General features: G+C 37.8%; 1 protein-coding gene across 1 annotated transcript; it reads right to left on the minus strand.

The window, feature by feature from the left end:
- Positions 1 to 1,153: 1,153 nt before the first annotated feature.
- LOC143537811 (uncharacterized) lies at positions 1,154 to 3,271 on the minus strand. The gene is made up of 2 exons (XM_077031495.1): positions 2,670 to 3,271; positions 1,154 to 2,051 (listed from the first exon to the last, which is right to left on the minus strand). Exons 1-2 carry the CDS (start codon positions 2,931 to 2,933, stop codon positions 1,374 to 1,376), a joined length of 942 nt encoding a protein of 313 aa, XP_076887610.1. The 5' UTR covers positions 2,934 to 3,271; the 3' UTR covers positions 1,154 to 1,373.
- Positions 3,272 to 15,892: the final 12,621 nt, after the last annotated feature.

A 15,892-nucleotide genomic window follows, 5' to 3' on the forward strand; every position in this document is an offset into this window, starting at 1 on the left:
TAAGCCAAATATTGCAAAATTTTATAATTGATAGAAATATATAAGTTAAGTTCGCAAATATTTAAATAATCAATTACTTTATTCTCAACTTTAATGTTATATTGAATTTAGAAAACTTATTTTCATATTAACCATATATTAATCACAAGACATATTACACGTAGATTTATTAATTTTGAAGGTTTTTTTTACCGTAGTGAGTTCCAAATGACAGCTATCTATTGGTTTATTTTTTTAAAAAATTCTTTGAATGTACAAGCAATAATACTTAGGATACAACACCGTCTTAAACCACCATCTGTCTCTAGCACCGGCACACCACCAAAGCAAAGGGTGCAGTTTCGGTTCACAAACGTCGTTGGCCACCACACCACGACTCTGCCGCTGGCTACATTTGGGTCCTAATCGATCTGGTTGTCGCTAATAACCATAAGATGAGACTGCCACCGACTAGATCAAGGTTCTAATTGATCTTTCGATTGTCATAACTATAAAATCAAAGAGAGAAAAAAAATAAAAGAACACTAAAGAAAAGAAAGTTAAAATAAAGAAACTCACCATTCATATGCATGAAGGATAAAACGAAAATAATACATTGTAGCAAATACAATGAAAGGATCATGAAATGTGAGATAATGTGAGACAATGAGGTAAAACTTCTCACTAGTGCAACCAATAATATATAGCTCTATACAGTTTAGATTTTTATAACTATACATCCCGCAAACATCATTTGTATCTCTTACCGTTTTCTAACAACGGCGCAAACCAACCGCTTCCACAACACCGCCACTTCACCACCAGCGGCCACTACCCTACGTCGCCTGTTAACACTTGTGACATCTTTCCATCCCTTAGCAACCAACAACACCATCGCTCGCCAATAAAAAGGGCAATGTCAGTGCACAATACTCTTGCTTGCGCAAGCCCGAGGGTTGTGACTTGTGAGGGTAACTTGTGCCTTATTTGTGTATCTTTTACAATGCGTTCCTGTAAAAGGTTGGCTCGCTAATAAAAAGGCAACGCCAGTACACAATACTCCCGCATATGCGGATCTTGAGGGATATTTAGCTAACTTGTGTTTGATTTGCGCATCTTTACTATGCATTTCTACAAGAGGGTGTTTCCACCCACTCGACTTGTGACCTCCAGATCACATTAGCATTGCTCCAAGACTCATCACCGACGACCATTGTGAAACCAAGATTCTTGTTAATATGAACCGCATATCGATTCTTGACTATAAGGGTGGTGGGGCCGACTATGAAGTGGTCAACGGTGTCCCGTGGTGGTTATGTTACCATGATTGTTTGCCATTTGCAAATGGATTATATTCATAACCATGTAACAAAATTTCACTTACAACTCACACTCTACAAAACTTCAACAACATGAGCATACAAATAAGACATATTGGGCAAATCGTCAAGAAGATCCATAGTCAACATCGACGCCCTAGCCTTTGCCGGCCGAGCAAAACCAATATCCATCGCTAATGGCGATGATACCGTGGCGGCGGTAGTTGTCCGCTCCATCACTCTAAGCCACTTGGCTTGCATATATTGTTGCTTTCTCCATGGCCCCAAATGCATTTTCTTCTCTCTCATGCATCTTTTTGCGCCTAAACTCATTATTTTAATAACAGTCTGTAATCTGTCACACTTCCCGACAAACACGTCGGGAAGTTTGCAGACCAGACTGTTATAATCATCACCCCCTTTCTTCATCTCGAATTGACCTCGTAATTCCAACTCGATTATCACCCTCACCGCGCCTTTTTTCCGACAACCGGAGTTGTCGATCACGTCCAGAAACGTGTGTTCTCCTGATGGAATATCTAACGAGCTCTTCCATTTGGATTTGCAAATAGCGGAATCGAAACCGGAGTTTTGCAGGCGGCTGCATATTATCATCATCCGGCAGCTCCTGCAGCCGCCCGAGACCGGTCTTGAGCAAGAACATGTGTTTTCGGCTGTCTCAATTTCACTGAGTGCTTCTTTTGTTATGTTTCGAATTTTGGATTCCAAACTTGTCGTTCTAAATAATGTTGTCTGTCACATATTAATAAAACAACATATTAATAGATGATTTAAAAAAGCTCGTGACTTGTACCTCTTTAAAAGATAATTAGCTCGAAATCGGCTATGTAATAAACAAGCCAAGCCGAGTTTGACTCGATTTCTAAACGAGCCAAACCCAAACTAGCCCTGGCTTGGTTCTATTTAAACCGTGCCGAGCTCAAGCTTAATTATATTTAGATTTCGAGCCGAGTTTGTGCCGGATATAACTCGGGCTTAGCTCATGAACAACCCTAGTTTTTAATGACTAGTATGAGATTTGTATTCCAGTCATGATCCAGTTGTAAAATTGTGTCTCAAATTCATTCGAAAAATAATATAATTATATTAATTACTTTTCGGGATTAGTAAGCACTTTAATTTAATAAATTCAACTTTGGATATTTATTTATTTATTTATTTTTACCAGGAAATACAAAAACACATTTGTTAGTCTAACTTTTGTATAATTATTATGTTAAAAAATCTAATTATAAAAACAAAAAAATATTAACAATTTATTAACATTTAGCCGTTAAAAAAAAATCGAAGATCATGTCCTGTAAAATGTAACATTTAGTCGTTCAGAAAAACAAAACCGATAAAACTTACATGTAAATTCTGGCGTTGGGTCTCCCAAAACTTAATCTTATCATCAGAATCTTCATGTTTCTCACACTCATCTTCGTTTTCAATCTCTTGTTTAATATCATACACGTCACTTTCTAGTGATGACATCACGTTAGCTTCTTCCTCAAGGAACCCGAATATCGAACCGGACAACTGAACCTCAAGTGGGTTTTCCACGATGTCGTACATGTGGTTCGGTGACAGGACACGGTGGCTCATTGGGATTTGTGTGGTGGCTCTGCCCATGGCGACAGGTCAAAGGTTTTTTTAACCTTTTTGATGTTTTTTTTATGTTGTGGTGAGATTAATATTTGGGAGAGTTGGTTTTATAGGGTGATGTGTTCCACGTGGAATATTACTTTTGATGGTAGTGAGGTGAGGGTCAAAATTGATGGGTTGGATCCACGTCAGTTTGAGTCAAGATACATAAGAGCTGTAGATGAGATTCACAAGTTTAAAGATTTTTTATATTATGGTTTTCTTAACTACATAGAAGCCCCTTGAGCTTGAGTGACATGTCTTAATTAAGTGTTGCTTCTCTTTTGTTGGCAATTTAAGTCTGAAAATTTGATAGGTTATCGAATCGATCGCGGTAGTGGTTTACTGGTCAGATGGGTTTCAAAACTTATATTATATCATAGTTAACTTAAAGGAAAAAACAAATAATAAGAAAGTACGGTTTAGAGGATCATATGTAATTTAACTATACGTAAATACAATATCTTTCTAGATTAGTTGACAATTTATGTGTGTATGAGAGTTTTCAGTTTTGAATCAATCATACTAACATCAATGCACAAAAGCCCATAGAACTTTGCGGTCAAGCGTGTTCAGGGGAGAGTATTTAATTCATATTTAGAGTTGGGGATCCCCATATGAGCGACATTTCAATCTCTAAAAAAAGGTAAGGTTTTCTTTCGGCATATTTTTCCTAAATTCTATCAGTAACTTTGTTATATGTGTGATTTATAATGAATAATATATTTATAGTTATTTATTATAAAAATTTATCATTAAAGATGTTTTCTAAATTTTTAATAATTTGGAAAATATTTAACTAAATTATCTAAAAATATAGTTTTAACATATTCTTAACATATAACTTATAAGGATTGATCGAATGCTCACAATAATAAGAAGCGTGACTGGAGTGGCTTTGGTAGAGGTAGCAAAACAGTATCTCATGATCAACCCCTAAGCATGATCATGAGCAACGCCAAGAAGTACAGTAGGAACACCAGCTCGTGGGCACTGGCACCATATGAAGTTCGAGAGAAGCGGATACAAAAGATAGATGTTTTCCTTCCTAAGAAATTATAAGTTCGGTTCTTATAAACTACAATTAAAATATGTCACGTAAGTATTTACTCAAGATCGGTTCAACCAACGTGCAGGGTCATCGATTCAACTATTGCTTCCGAAAATCTTCCGGTCCAACAATGGTGGTCCAATCCATACAAACTAAACCCGAAAAACATATAGTTTATAGTCTAACTGTTTGGTCCGAGTTTTACAACAATAACTGTGGGAACAAATAAACCAAATTTGAAAACTGTAAGATATTACAAGGACTGTTTCATAAGTTATTATCAATTATTATGAAAGGATATCCTATCTTGTAGGGAGGTGGTATCTAATATCTAATATCTATCTTATATTCTCTTTCCATCTGTCGACTACAGTTTGTCGCATGCTTGCCAATGCCACACACGCGTGACAGCTTGGAATAATTGGTAAGATGTAATCCTGGCCGTTGAAAGTTGATGAGTTAATCAAATGAGGTAGGCTCCATGGCATCACCTACTCCATTTAATCATCAATGGATTGGATATGCGGCGTAAGGCCCATGGTTTTTCTTTTTTTTCCAAATTGGGATTTTAATTTACAATATTTATTGCCTTGTCAATGTTATTTTGCATGGCCAAAATGGTCAATTTTCGTGGACTAAGGCTGAGGGGTGTGGGGGGCGCGAGAGGGGGCGCGAGTGGGGGCTCCAGCCAATAATATTGTGACGTGTGGCAGAGAGAAAAACTTGATAAGATTGGTGTTGGTTGTGGTGCTCGCGCCCCGGGGCATGGTGTGGAGGGGCGCGAGAGGGGGCGCGAGCGGTTTATTTTTTTATTTTTTTATAAATGTATTAAAAAAACGTATTATTAAAAAAATAAGAAATTATTTAAAAAAACACACATTTTTTTGAAAATTCATAATAAAAAAAACATACTAAAAATTAAACAAACAATAATATTTAATAATAAAACTAATCTAATACAAGATCATCTGGTCGCCTCGCCCACAAATGTTCAACCAACTCATGTCGAAGACCCCCGTGTATCTCACGGCTCTTGATATTTGCTATGTTATGAAGTTTTTGTTGATCACTGATTGTGGACGGTTGTGGCGGAATGTCACCTTGGTAGTTTTGGCATATAGCTTTGCCCTCGTCTTCTAACGTCATGTTGTGTAGGATAAGACACGTGTAGACGACGTCCATTATCCTCTCCCGAGTCCAATAACGTATCGGGTTCGCCAGAACATAATATTGTTTTTTTATAGCTCCAAAAGCTCTTTCAATATCTTTTATAGCAGACTCTTGCTTCTTCGTAAAATACTTCCGTTTGTCGGCGATTGGATCTGTAAAAGCTTGAACTAACACAGCCCATTCGTTGTAAATACCATCGACCAGATAGTACCCGTACTTGAAGAGTTCTTCATTTGCAAGAAAAGATTGAGGTGGTTCAACCCCGTCGATAAGGTCGTTGATCAAATGTGACTGATCGATAACATTAAGGTCGTTATTTGACCCAGCAACACCAAAAAAAGCATGCCAAAACCAAAGATCCTGTGACACCGCCGCCTCAAGTATGAGGGTCGGCCCTTCATGATCACCACGGTGGAACTGACCTCGCCAGGCCGTTGGACACATAGCCCATCCAACATGCGTACAATCGATGCTACCTAGCATCCCAGGAAAACCATGTTTTTCTGCGTGCACCTCATATATGCGTTGGATGTCATACGTTGTAGGTTTACGCAGATATCTCCGAGCGTAAGTCGATATGACTCCTACGTACAATATATATTACAAAATGTAATAAATATTTAATAAAAAGTAAAATTAATGTTTTTTACATTGGCAGAAAAAATGAAGGGATTCACGTGCAACCCTTTTCGACATCTGTAAATACTCATCCAAAGCGTCCGACGAGATGCCGTACGCTAATTGACGGATAGCAGCCGTGCATTTTTGAAGAGGGGTAAAACCGGGAAGACCCCTAGCATCCTCCCTTTGTTGAAAAAAGGGATACCGTGCCTCTAAATCACTCGCTATACGCGTGAACAATTGCCTGCTCATTCGAAAACGAGTTCGAAAATCCGACTCCGCGTATACCGGTTGAGGGCTAAAATAATGCCTCATCAAAGTATCGTTAGCACCCGATCGATCACGATCACGAGGTGGTGCTCTAACCCTCGGGAGTCGGGGTTGATGGGCTTGATTTTGCAAGAGATTGACCACGGTTGCGGTCAAAACTCCCCCTACATGAAGAAGCAAATCATCCTCTTCGGAGGAGTCGGAATCAGACGAGTACGACGACATTATTTTTAAAAAAATAATTTGGTTTTGGGATATTATATATGAGTTTGGAGCTTGAAGTTGTGTTTGATATGGTTAAAATGGGTTGATGGTATGTGATATTGGTATGTGATATGTGATATTGGTTTTATAGAGAAAAAATTTTTTTTTTTTAATAAACAAAGAGCCCAACGGCTCTATTTACGCAACCCAAGACCCCTTCACGCCTATTCCCAGCCGCTACCCCTCTTGCGCCTGCCTCTTTTTCCGCGCTCGCGCCCCTCTCGCGCCCCTCTCGCGCCTCGGTGGTGTGGTGCTCGCGCCCGGGGCTCGAGCGGATGGGCTCACGCGCCCCCTGTCGCGCTCCACACCCCTCAGCCTAACCATTATCCTATAGGTTGTTTTGTTGAGTGGTATTAAGGTTTTGGATAATGTTTGAAGAGTGACAGAGTGGTATTATTTTATAGATTGCTTTTAACGATATACAGCAGTTTTTTGATGACAGTTAAGAGATTACTAAGCAGCTCATATTAATTCAACGAGCAATGGTTCCAGTATTATTATTGTCTGAAAATGTGTATAGTGGGGTTTAAATTTTAAATCCAAAATCATGTCGGGAATTCCTTAGTTGGTTGTGGCTAGAAGCATGGACATGCTAGAAGACTTGATTGATTGGTGTATATGTTTGCCATATATATATACTTATAGTGTGTTTATTGTAGAGATATTGGAATCGAGTTTTTAAGATAGTTTTCTTGTTTAATAAAGTGTTTGAGAGTTAGCCAAATACAATTCGTTTTGATGAATTATATCAATTTGATCTTGAAATCATATATTTATTTTTGTAAACAAGTTCATTTTTAATTCAAAAGAAGATTCAGTTTTTAAACTTTAATGTCCTATCGATCAAAAAAATATTATTTCAAACTCATGATTATCAATCATCATCTAGGTATCACAATGCTTAATGCCTAGCAAATTGATTACCATTTATTTGGGTTAAGCTTGTCGTCTTCCCATAAGTGCTCGAATCGATTTCCAGTTTTCAACCTCAATTTTAAGATGACCTAAGAAGATCGTTAGGACCTGAAAAAGTATAAAATTTTCAAATAATATAGGACAATTGGTTTATATCGGTCCCAACTATCGTCTTTTGGTCACTGCCGGTCCCAACTAACGAATTGGCTGCTGACGGTCCCAAGTTTTAACGTATTGGTTCATAACGGTCCGCGACTAACAGAATTCTAACGTCGTTAGTTTCAGGTCGCCGGAAAAACGTTTTTGGCCGGAAAACACACATTTTTTCCCGAAAACTAAACAATTTTGTCCCAAGCATCATGGTAACTTTGTATCGTACCTTTAGAAACTTTTTTCTAGTAAAATCCCAAATTATTGAGGTCGTTGGAACCTTAGAACCATCGTCGGAATCAGTTGATGGTGTTTAAGTGATGGTGGTTGGTTGGCGGTGAGTCAATTGGTGGTGGTGGCAGTGTTCTGGTGGTGTTTTCTGACAAAAAAATTGACTTTCCCGGCCAAAAACGTTTTTTCGGCGACCTAAAACTAACGACGTTTGGATTCTGTTAGTCGCGGACCGTTATGAACCAATACATTAAAACTTGGGACCGTCAGCAGCCAATTCGTTAGTTGAGACCGACAATGACCAAAAGGCAATAGATTGGACCAATAAAAACCAATTTTCCAATAATATAATACAATATATTGTTAGAGTTTGATTATTATAGTGTTACCATAGTTACGAGATTGTATTTGATTATGTTTCATTGTATTTATCTCATTTTACTCATATATGTAGTTGATCAATAATATATTACACCTTACGAGGTTTTCATTATTCTGCACAGTGAAATCCTTAAAAAAGAATTTGCGTTTTTCGTTACCACAATTTACAAGGCTAAAACCATCATGAATTGCGACCATAACAAACTACCAAATCAATCTACTATCCATGAATCTACCACTACAAAATAAATCACTTTCGATACAATAATTTAACACACAACCAAATAATATTCTCTTACCATCAAACATATTAACCCCTATTATTACCACCACCCGTAACAAACTAACAACAAAATAAATTGAATATGAAATAAAAAAAAATTATGAATAAGAATGCATAGAGCATTAAAACGTATCCCTAAACTGAAGAAGATAGAAAGAAAGTTGAGGGAAAAAGAAGAGTGGGTTCTATCTAAAAGACAATAATTTAAAGATATAAACTTTGTTAGCGGGGTATTTGTTACAAGAGATATTCCATTGAAAATCTTGAATTCTCTTAGATTATATAAAACTAGTTTTTATCCTCTCTTATTATGATGTTGTTTTACATTATTCGTTTATAATATTTATATATTTTTTTGGATATTAGTTATATTTACTATAAGGATGTTAATAATATAATTAGAATTTGATGATAAAAGGGTTTTACAAATAAATTGGATGCTATAATCCGGTTCAAAAGCTATTTGGGTTTGGTAAGACCCATGATCTGCTAATTTTTTAATATAAAATTGTTTATTAAATAAAAATAATATATTTTTTTAAAAAAAATTGAATACTAATTTTTAGTATATTCCTATTTAATAGGATTTTCATATCAAATATTTGGTGAGATTGATTTTTAATTTAATGAGATGTTATAACTTATAACCCGTTTAAGGGCTATATGGGTTTGATAAGACCCATACCCGTGAATTCAGGTCAAATGCATGAGAAGTCTTCATTTACAAATAAAACAATCTGATATCTTGAGAGAATATAAACTGATTTCGTTTATATATATTTAAAATAAATTAAAATAAAAAAAGATAACTTTTTAACCTTTTTGATAAATGAAACACTGTGTTCTTGAGTTAAGTTATGAGGAGAAAGGAAAAGAAGGTGAATCTTTAAAATATAGTAACTTTTTCTTTAGGTTGTTGGAGACCCATGGGTTTACCGTCCCGATCATTCGCTCCTCGCGAGGCTCCTCTCTTCCCAAATTTCTTCCTTCACTCCGAAAATCCACCTCACACCTTTTTTGATCTTCATATTAAACGGAACAATGTTTCAACGTGTTTAACTTTGATACAGAAAGAGATGGGCGGTGCTTCTGCTGATACTGTTGCAGCACCGCCCCCTCATGTGGCCACTCCGTCCACCTTTAGAACATTAAAAAAAGGTAATGATAAAGAAAACTTGTAGCTAACGTTAAGCTAGTTAATAGTAAGTAATTTTCTATTTTGTTTTCTTGAACTTTTGTTGTGGTTTAGTAATAACTAATAAGGAATCATTTGTTTTTTTCTTTCTAAAGGATAAGAAATCATTTGTTCTCTATAAAGTAGAAATAATTGATCACATTAATAATTAGGTAGCTAAAAATGTCATTAAATACTTTTTCATTATTATAGTTTACACAAAAGGTTTACAAAGCGGATTTTCTTTATTAAAAACCGGTTCTTGTTGTAAACCGTTTCGGTTTGATCAACATTGGTCAAAACCGGCTTGATGAGAAACCGATTCTGGTCATAAGCCGGTTTTGGTGAAAGATATTTGAATGCTATACAACTAATTTGGGTTAGTTTGAAACCGGCGATTTGGTCGGGTTGGAATTGTGTTAGCTCAAACCGTATGGGTCGTAAATCGGTTGAGGTGACGAGAGGAGGAACCGATATACAAATTGACGGTTTGATTTGGGTTGACTCGGATCGGTTTTATAGGTAATATCGATTTGGGCTACGAACCGGTTTGGAGATCTAAACCAGTTTGTTGGACACCTCTAGTTTCTACCTTCTACCTTATAGGCCTTTTGAAACTTATACAGTTTTACAAGGGAATGTGGGCCTCACTTTGGGGGCTGAATTGGCAGTTTTTTGGCCTCTTCAACACTAATCACTAATCAGTAATCACTATGATCCACGACCATTACACATGAATATGTGGACAAAACCGACACCTATTATTTAGATACGATCATAGCACGTACTTCTTTAATGATTTTGTCGACTTTTCAGCCTTAGTAAAGAGATCTTCCAACACATGCCACAAGCCATCAATTCCACAATCTCCATCGTAAGAACTAGGAGGTTGATTTTCTCCAACGCAACATGCCATATGGATCCTAAAGAGCTCTAATACTAGTCATATCACCTGAAACGGGACAAATACGATAAAAGTGCTAGATACGTTCTAGCAAACATTTACATAAATCCGAAAGGAAAAGTTTTTTTTTCGTAGTGTCAAAAGTTCCTCTACCCATTGCAAATGAGTCTATACTTATAGATTATTTACTAGCCTACACATTAATTTCGGTCAAGTAACTGTCTTAACGACTAAATATATGAATAAAATAAATCAGTGTAACTGAAATATTAAAATTAACACCAAATTATTAGAAAGATACTTTATGTTGGGAAATTTATTTTTTTAGTTATTAACCCGTTTTTCACACTTCTTTCACATTCACATCAATCCAAATACGAGTCGACCAATTTGACTAATCTGCCCCACACCAATGGCCTATAACCTTGTTCCCAAGATGATGAATGTTTGAATGACACAACACTATTGTCAAGGTCACTTCAAACGAAAAGAATATCTTTCATCACACTCCTGTAGAGATCAAATACCCACTATGTCGAATATGTTGGGTTTCAACGGTGGTTCGGAACGAAAACGGACAAACCTTTTGGACCTGTTTTAGTTATTTATGTCGTTTCGATAATTATTAATCTATATTAATAATCAAGCTTATAAACGAAACAATAAAAATTAATATATCGTTTACAATATTTATGAATCCATATTAATAATCAAGGATATGAACAAGTTATAAAAACGCAGCGGAAAGTTAAACGATATAAAAACGAACCATAAACCGAAACCCGAACCCGGATCCGATTAACAAACGATACGAGTACGATTAGCATATAATAATAATCAACCATAGAAAGGTAGTCGATATACCTCGGTTATACACAAACCGGGAAGACACCAAAGGTTAACGAAGCAAGCTAGATGACACAATCAAAACCCCCACAAAAGGTCCGGCGGCGGCGGCAAGCTACGGCGGCGGAGCTCCGGCAAGAGATGCGGCGGCTGCTGGAGGTTAAATCGATCGGATCTGGAAGCCGTGGTGGCCTGCGGATGTCTATCAACCAACCCGAGCAGCTCACAGTAGCTATAGGTCGCCGGAATAGCTTCACCGGAAAAACGTATTGGCCGGAGTGAAGCTATAAATGGCCGGAGGAAGGCAGGGTGCAACACCAACAGTTAATAGAGGTACTATGGTGGTGGTATGCAAGTGAACGGCCGGGAGGATGATATGGACAATATTCCGGTGGCCGGAATTGCTCGCTGGAAAAGCGGTGGCCGGAAAAGCGGCGCCAGAAATTGTGAGCAGCTAGGGTTTTAGGTTTTTTTTTTAATGTTAGTTCTAAAGATGGAAACATCATTAAGAATTTATAGGATATAAATTAGGGTTTAACAATTAAACCCCATTGGGCTTTAAGCCCAATTAATAACCCAAAGCCTTAAACCACTAGTTTATCTCCTTAAATGAGTGTGTCGGGCCCAGTTAACGTGAACGCTTAAGTGGGTTAAAATTCGTTACCTCCGGTGTAACTCAGTCCGGGTCTCATTCGGGTCGGTCGCGTTGACTTGACCCGAAACGTCCATAAAATCCAACAGTCTCCCACTTGGACGGATTTGGGTCAAGTATCACAACGCTAACGGCTAGAGGCGTTTTAGCTACACATAGCTGTCCCCAACCGAATAAAACATTTTAAATCCATAACCAAAGTATCTTGGAATACCTTATTGCAAGATAATGAATTTATAGTAATCGTTGTCATCTATCCTTTCTGTATAAGACATTAATTGAACAATGAGACATGGATCAAATCAATCTCATATAGTGTTCAATTATTGTAATTCTCGATATAGAGTCAAAGTGGTCCAATCAAACACACAGTTAGTTTGGGTGAGGCCTCACACTTTACCAGTTTGAATCAACGAGGGCGCCAATATGTCTAACTGTTACATTTAAGTGTAAGGGCACAGAATCCCATCTTGACTACATACAACTCCCACTGAACTCCAGAACATTCCCAACCAATGCCTTTATGGCTGGCAGTTACGCAACAGCGGTTGACATGATCAAAGAGTATTCCTCGGTAAACGAAAGTTCTAATATGTATCTCATGTCTAAGGATACTAAATGAGCATACTATTATCAAAACATCTTATGATTAAGATCCATGAAGATGTTTGATGCGAGTTACATCCAACGTCATTCATAATGAGGTCTGTGAGTTTGGAAGTCAACTACTTGAGTCCAAAGTCAGAATAGTCTTAATTCAGAATCGCTCCCACGAGTCTGACCGACTACGGATAATTTAGAATACAATGTTCACGGATTAAACGTATTAAAATGAACACGGTTGTATCATTCAACGTTTGCATTTAACCATTAAATCAAAAGTGAACAGAAAAGTACAACTGATAAAACGTTCATACATCCAAATACTAAATCAAAATAAATCACTAGCAAGTCTAAGCCCGATAGCATCTCTATGCAGATCATGCTTGTCCTGAGTCATCGGCTTAGTAAACGGGTCAGCTAGATTTTGATCTGTGTCTACTTTGTTTATCACGATGTCACCTCGTTCCAATATTTCCCGAATAAGATGGAACTTCTTTAGAATGTGCTTGGTTCTGTGATGAGACCTTGGCTCTTTGGCTTGAGCAATAGCACCTGTGTTATCACAGAATATCTCGATTGGTTTGTGAATACTCGGAACCACATCGAGATCGGTGATGAACTTCTTCATCCAAGCAGCCTCCTTAGCAGCATCAGATGCGGCTATATATTTGGATTCGGTGGTAGAATCCGCTACTACACTCTGCTTGGAGCTCTTCCAATAAATAGCTCCTCCATTGAGAGTGAAAACGAAACCCGACTGTGAGCGAGAATCATCTCGGTCAGTCTGGAAGCTAGCATCAGTGTAACACTTTACAGTGAGCTCCTCTTCCACTCCCCCAAACACCAAGAACATGTCTTTGGTCCTATTCAAGTACCTTAGAATGTTCTTCACAGCAGTCCAATGGGCAATGCCAGGACTCTGTTGAAAACGACTGGTCATGCTCAAGGCATACGAGACGTCAGGTCTAGTACATAACATAGCATACATGATAGAGCCAACCGCAGAAGCATATGGAATTGGTTGCATACGTTTAGATTCAATGTCCGTTGCCGGAGATTGCGATTTGCTCAACATGGTTCCCTTAGTCATTGGAACAGCTCCTTTCTTGGAGTTTTCCATTGAGAAGCGTGCCATCACTTTGTCTATGTAAGTACTTTGACTAAGCCCTAGAATCCGCTTAGATCTATCTCTATAGATCTTTATTCCCAGAATATAAGCGGCTTCTCCAAGATCTTTCATTGCAAAACAAGATTCCAATCATAGCTTAACTTGTTTAAGCATAGGAATGTCGTTTCCAATGATCAGTATATCATTCACATATAAGATGAGGAATGATATAGTGCTCCCACTAGCCTTTCTGTAAACACAAGGTTCATCTTCGTTTTTGACAAAACCAAACTCTTTGATTTTCTCGTCAAAGTGAAGATTCCAGCTTCGAGATGCCTGCTCAAGTCCATAAATGGACTTGTTCAATATGCAAACCTTATTAGGATATTTTGGATCGACAAAACCTTCAGGCTGAACCATATAGACATCTTCAGAAAGATGTCCATTAAGGAAAGCAGTTTTGACATCCATTTGCCATATCTCATAATCATAGTATGCAGCAATGGCAAGCAATATCCTAATTGACTTAGTCATAGCAACGGGCGAAAAAGTTTCATCATAGTCAACACCTTGAGTTTGAGTGAAACCTTTCGCGACTAGCCGTGCTTTGTAGGTTTGCACATTTCCATGCATGTCGGTTTTCATCTTGAAAATCCATTTGCTCCCTACTGCCCGACAATCGGGGGGTAGCTCAACCAAGTTCCAAACTTGGTTATCATGCATGGACTGCATCTCGGCATTCATGGCATCTTGCCATTTCTTGGATTCCGGATCCAAGATAGCAGACTTGTAGTTAGTAGGCTCGTCCCCAGATTCGGCTACTAATAAGACTTCGGCACCATCTAGATGACCTAATTATCTAGAATTTGGTACGGGAGTCCTACTACTTCTACGAACGCTTGTGTTCATGTCTGATGTATCAGCAACAACAACTTGTTGATCAGACTCTCCAACTTCCTCAGCAGTTGGTTGTGGTTCTTGAATTACTTCAAGATCGACAATGTTATTTCTAGTTCCTTGACTAAGAAATTCTTCTTCAAGGAAGTAGCCCTTCCTCCTGACAGAAATCGTATTTGTATCAGGATGAAAGAAGTAATAACCGCTCTTGTAGTAGTATCCGACGAAAATAACTTTTTCGCCGCGGGGATCAAGTTTGTCATCAGACTCACTTGTGATATTAGCATCACATCGCCATACTCTAAGATAAGACAATTTGGGTTTCTTTCCCTTATGCCATATCTCATATGGTGTTTTGTCTATCTTCTTAGTTGGAGCTAGATTGACAATGCGGGCGGCGGTCATAAGGGCGTAACCCCAAAAGGAGTGAGGCAAGTTAGTTCTACACATCATCGATCGAACCATGTTTAGCAAAGTTCGATTTCTCCTCTCGCTCACGCCATTAAGTTGGGGTGTGCCAGGTGGAGTGAGCTGTGAAACAAAACCATGCTTTTTTAGATGAGTGATGAACTCTGTGCTGAGATACTCTCCACCTCGATCTGATCGAAATATCTTAATGGTTTTATCAAGTTGTTTTTCCACTTCGCTTTGAAACTCTTTGAACTTTTCAAAAGTTTCGTGCTTGTGTTTCATAAGATACACATAAGCGTATCGACTATAATCGTCGATAAAAGAAACGAAGTATCTTTCATGGTTTCTAGTCATGGTTCTGAAAGGTCCACATACATCAGTATGTATGAGTCCCAACAGATCACTTGCTCGTTCACTTTTATTAGTGAATGAGTCTTTGGCGAGTTTGCCAGCAAAGCAAAATTCACAAGTGTTAAAAGAGTCTGGTCCTGTGTATTCAAGAATACCTTCGGATTGGAGCCTTTTAACTCTTGCCTTGTTTATATGGCCAAGTCGGCAATACCATAGAAAAGTATCATTGACACTAGTCTTGATACGTTTTGAAAGATGATATACGTTATTGTTAGGTTGAACATCAATCTCATAAATACCATTTCAAGGTTTAGCCTCAAAATAAAAGATATCATTTAAGAAAGCAGAAATAGCCATGCCACTAAGAACATACTTAAATCCTTGTTCAAATAACAACGAAACTGAAATGATGTTTCTGGTCAAGCCAGGAGCATACAAACAATTATTTAAAGGAAAAACTAGGCCAGATGGACAAGTAAATGAAATACTCCAGTTGCCAGAACTGGTACTCTCTTCCCATCTCCAACGATGAGTTCCATGCTGCCTTTATTCAGTTTTTTCCACTTCTCAGGCTCCTGCAAGACATTAACGATGTGGTAACCACATCCGGTATCAAATACCCATGTGTTGCTAGAGACAGTGAAAAGTTCAATAACGTATATGGA

This window comes from Bidens hawaiensis, unplaced genomic scaffold (assembly GCF_021521415.1).
Source record: "Bidens hawaiensis isolate Kalapana, Puna unplaced genomic scaffold, B.hawaiensis_p1.1 tig00011408_1, whole genome shotgun sequence".
In the NCBI taxonomy this organism is placed as follows: Eukaryota; Viridiplantae; Streptophyta; class Magnoliopsida; order Asterales; family Asteraceae; genus Bidens; species Bidens hawaiensis.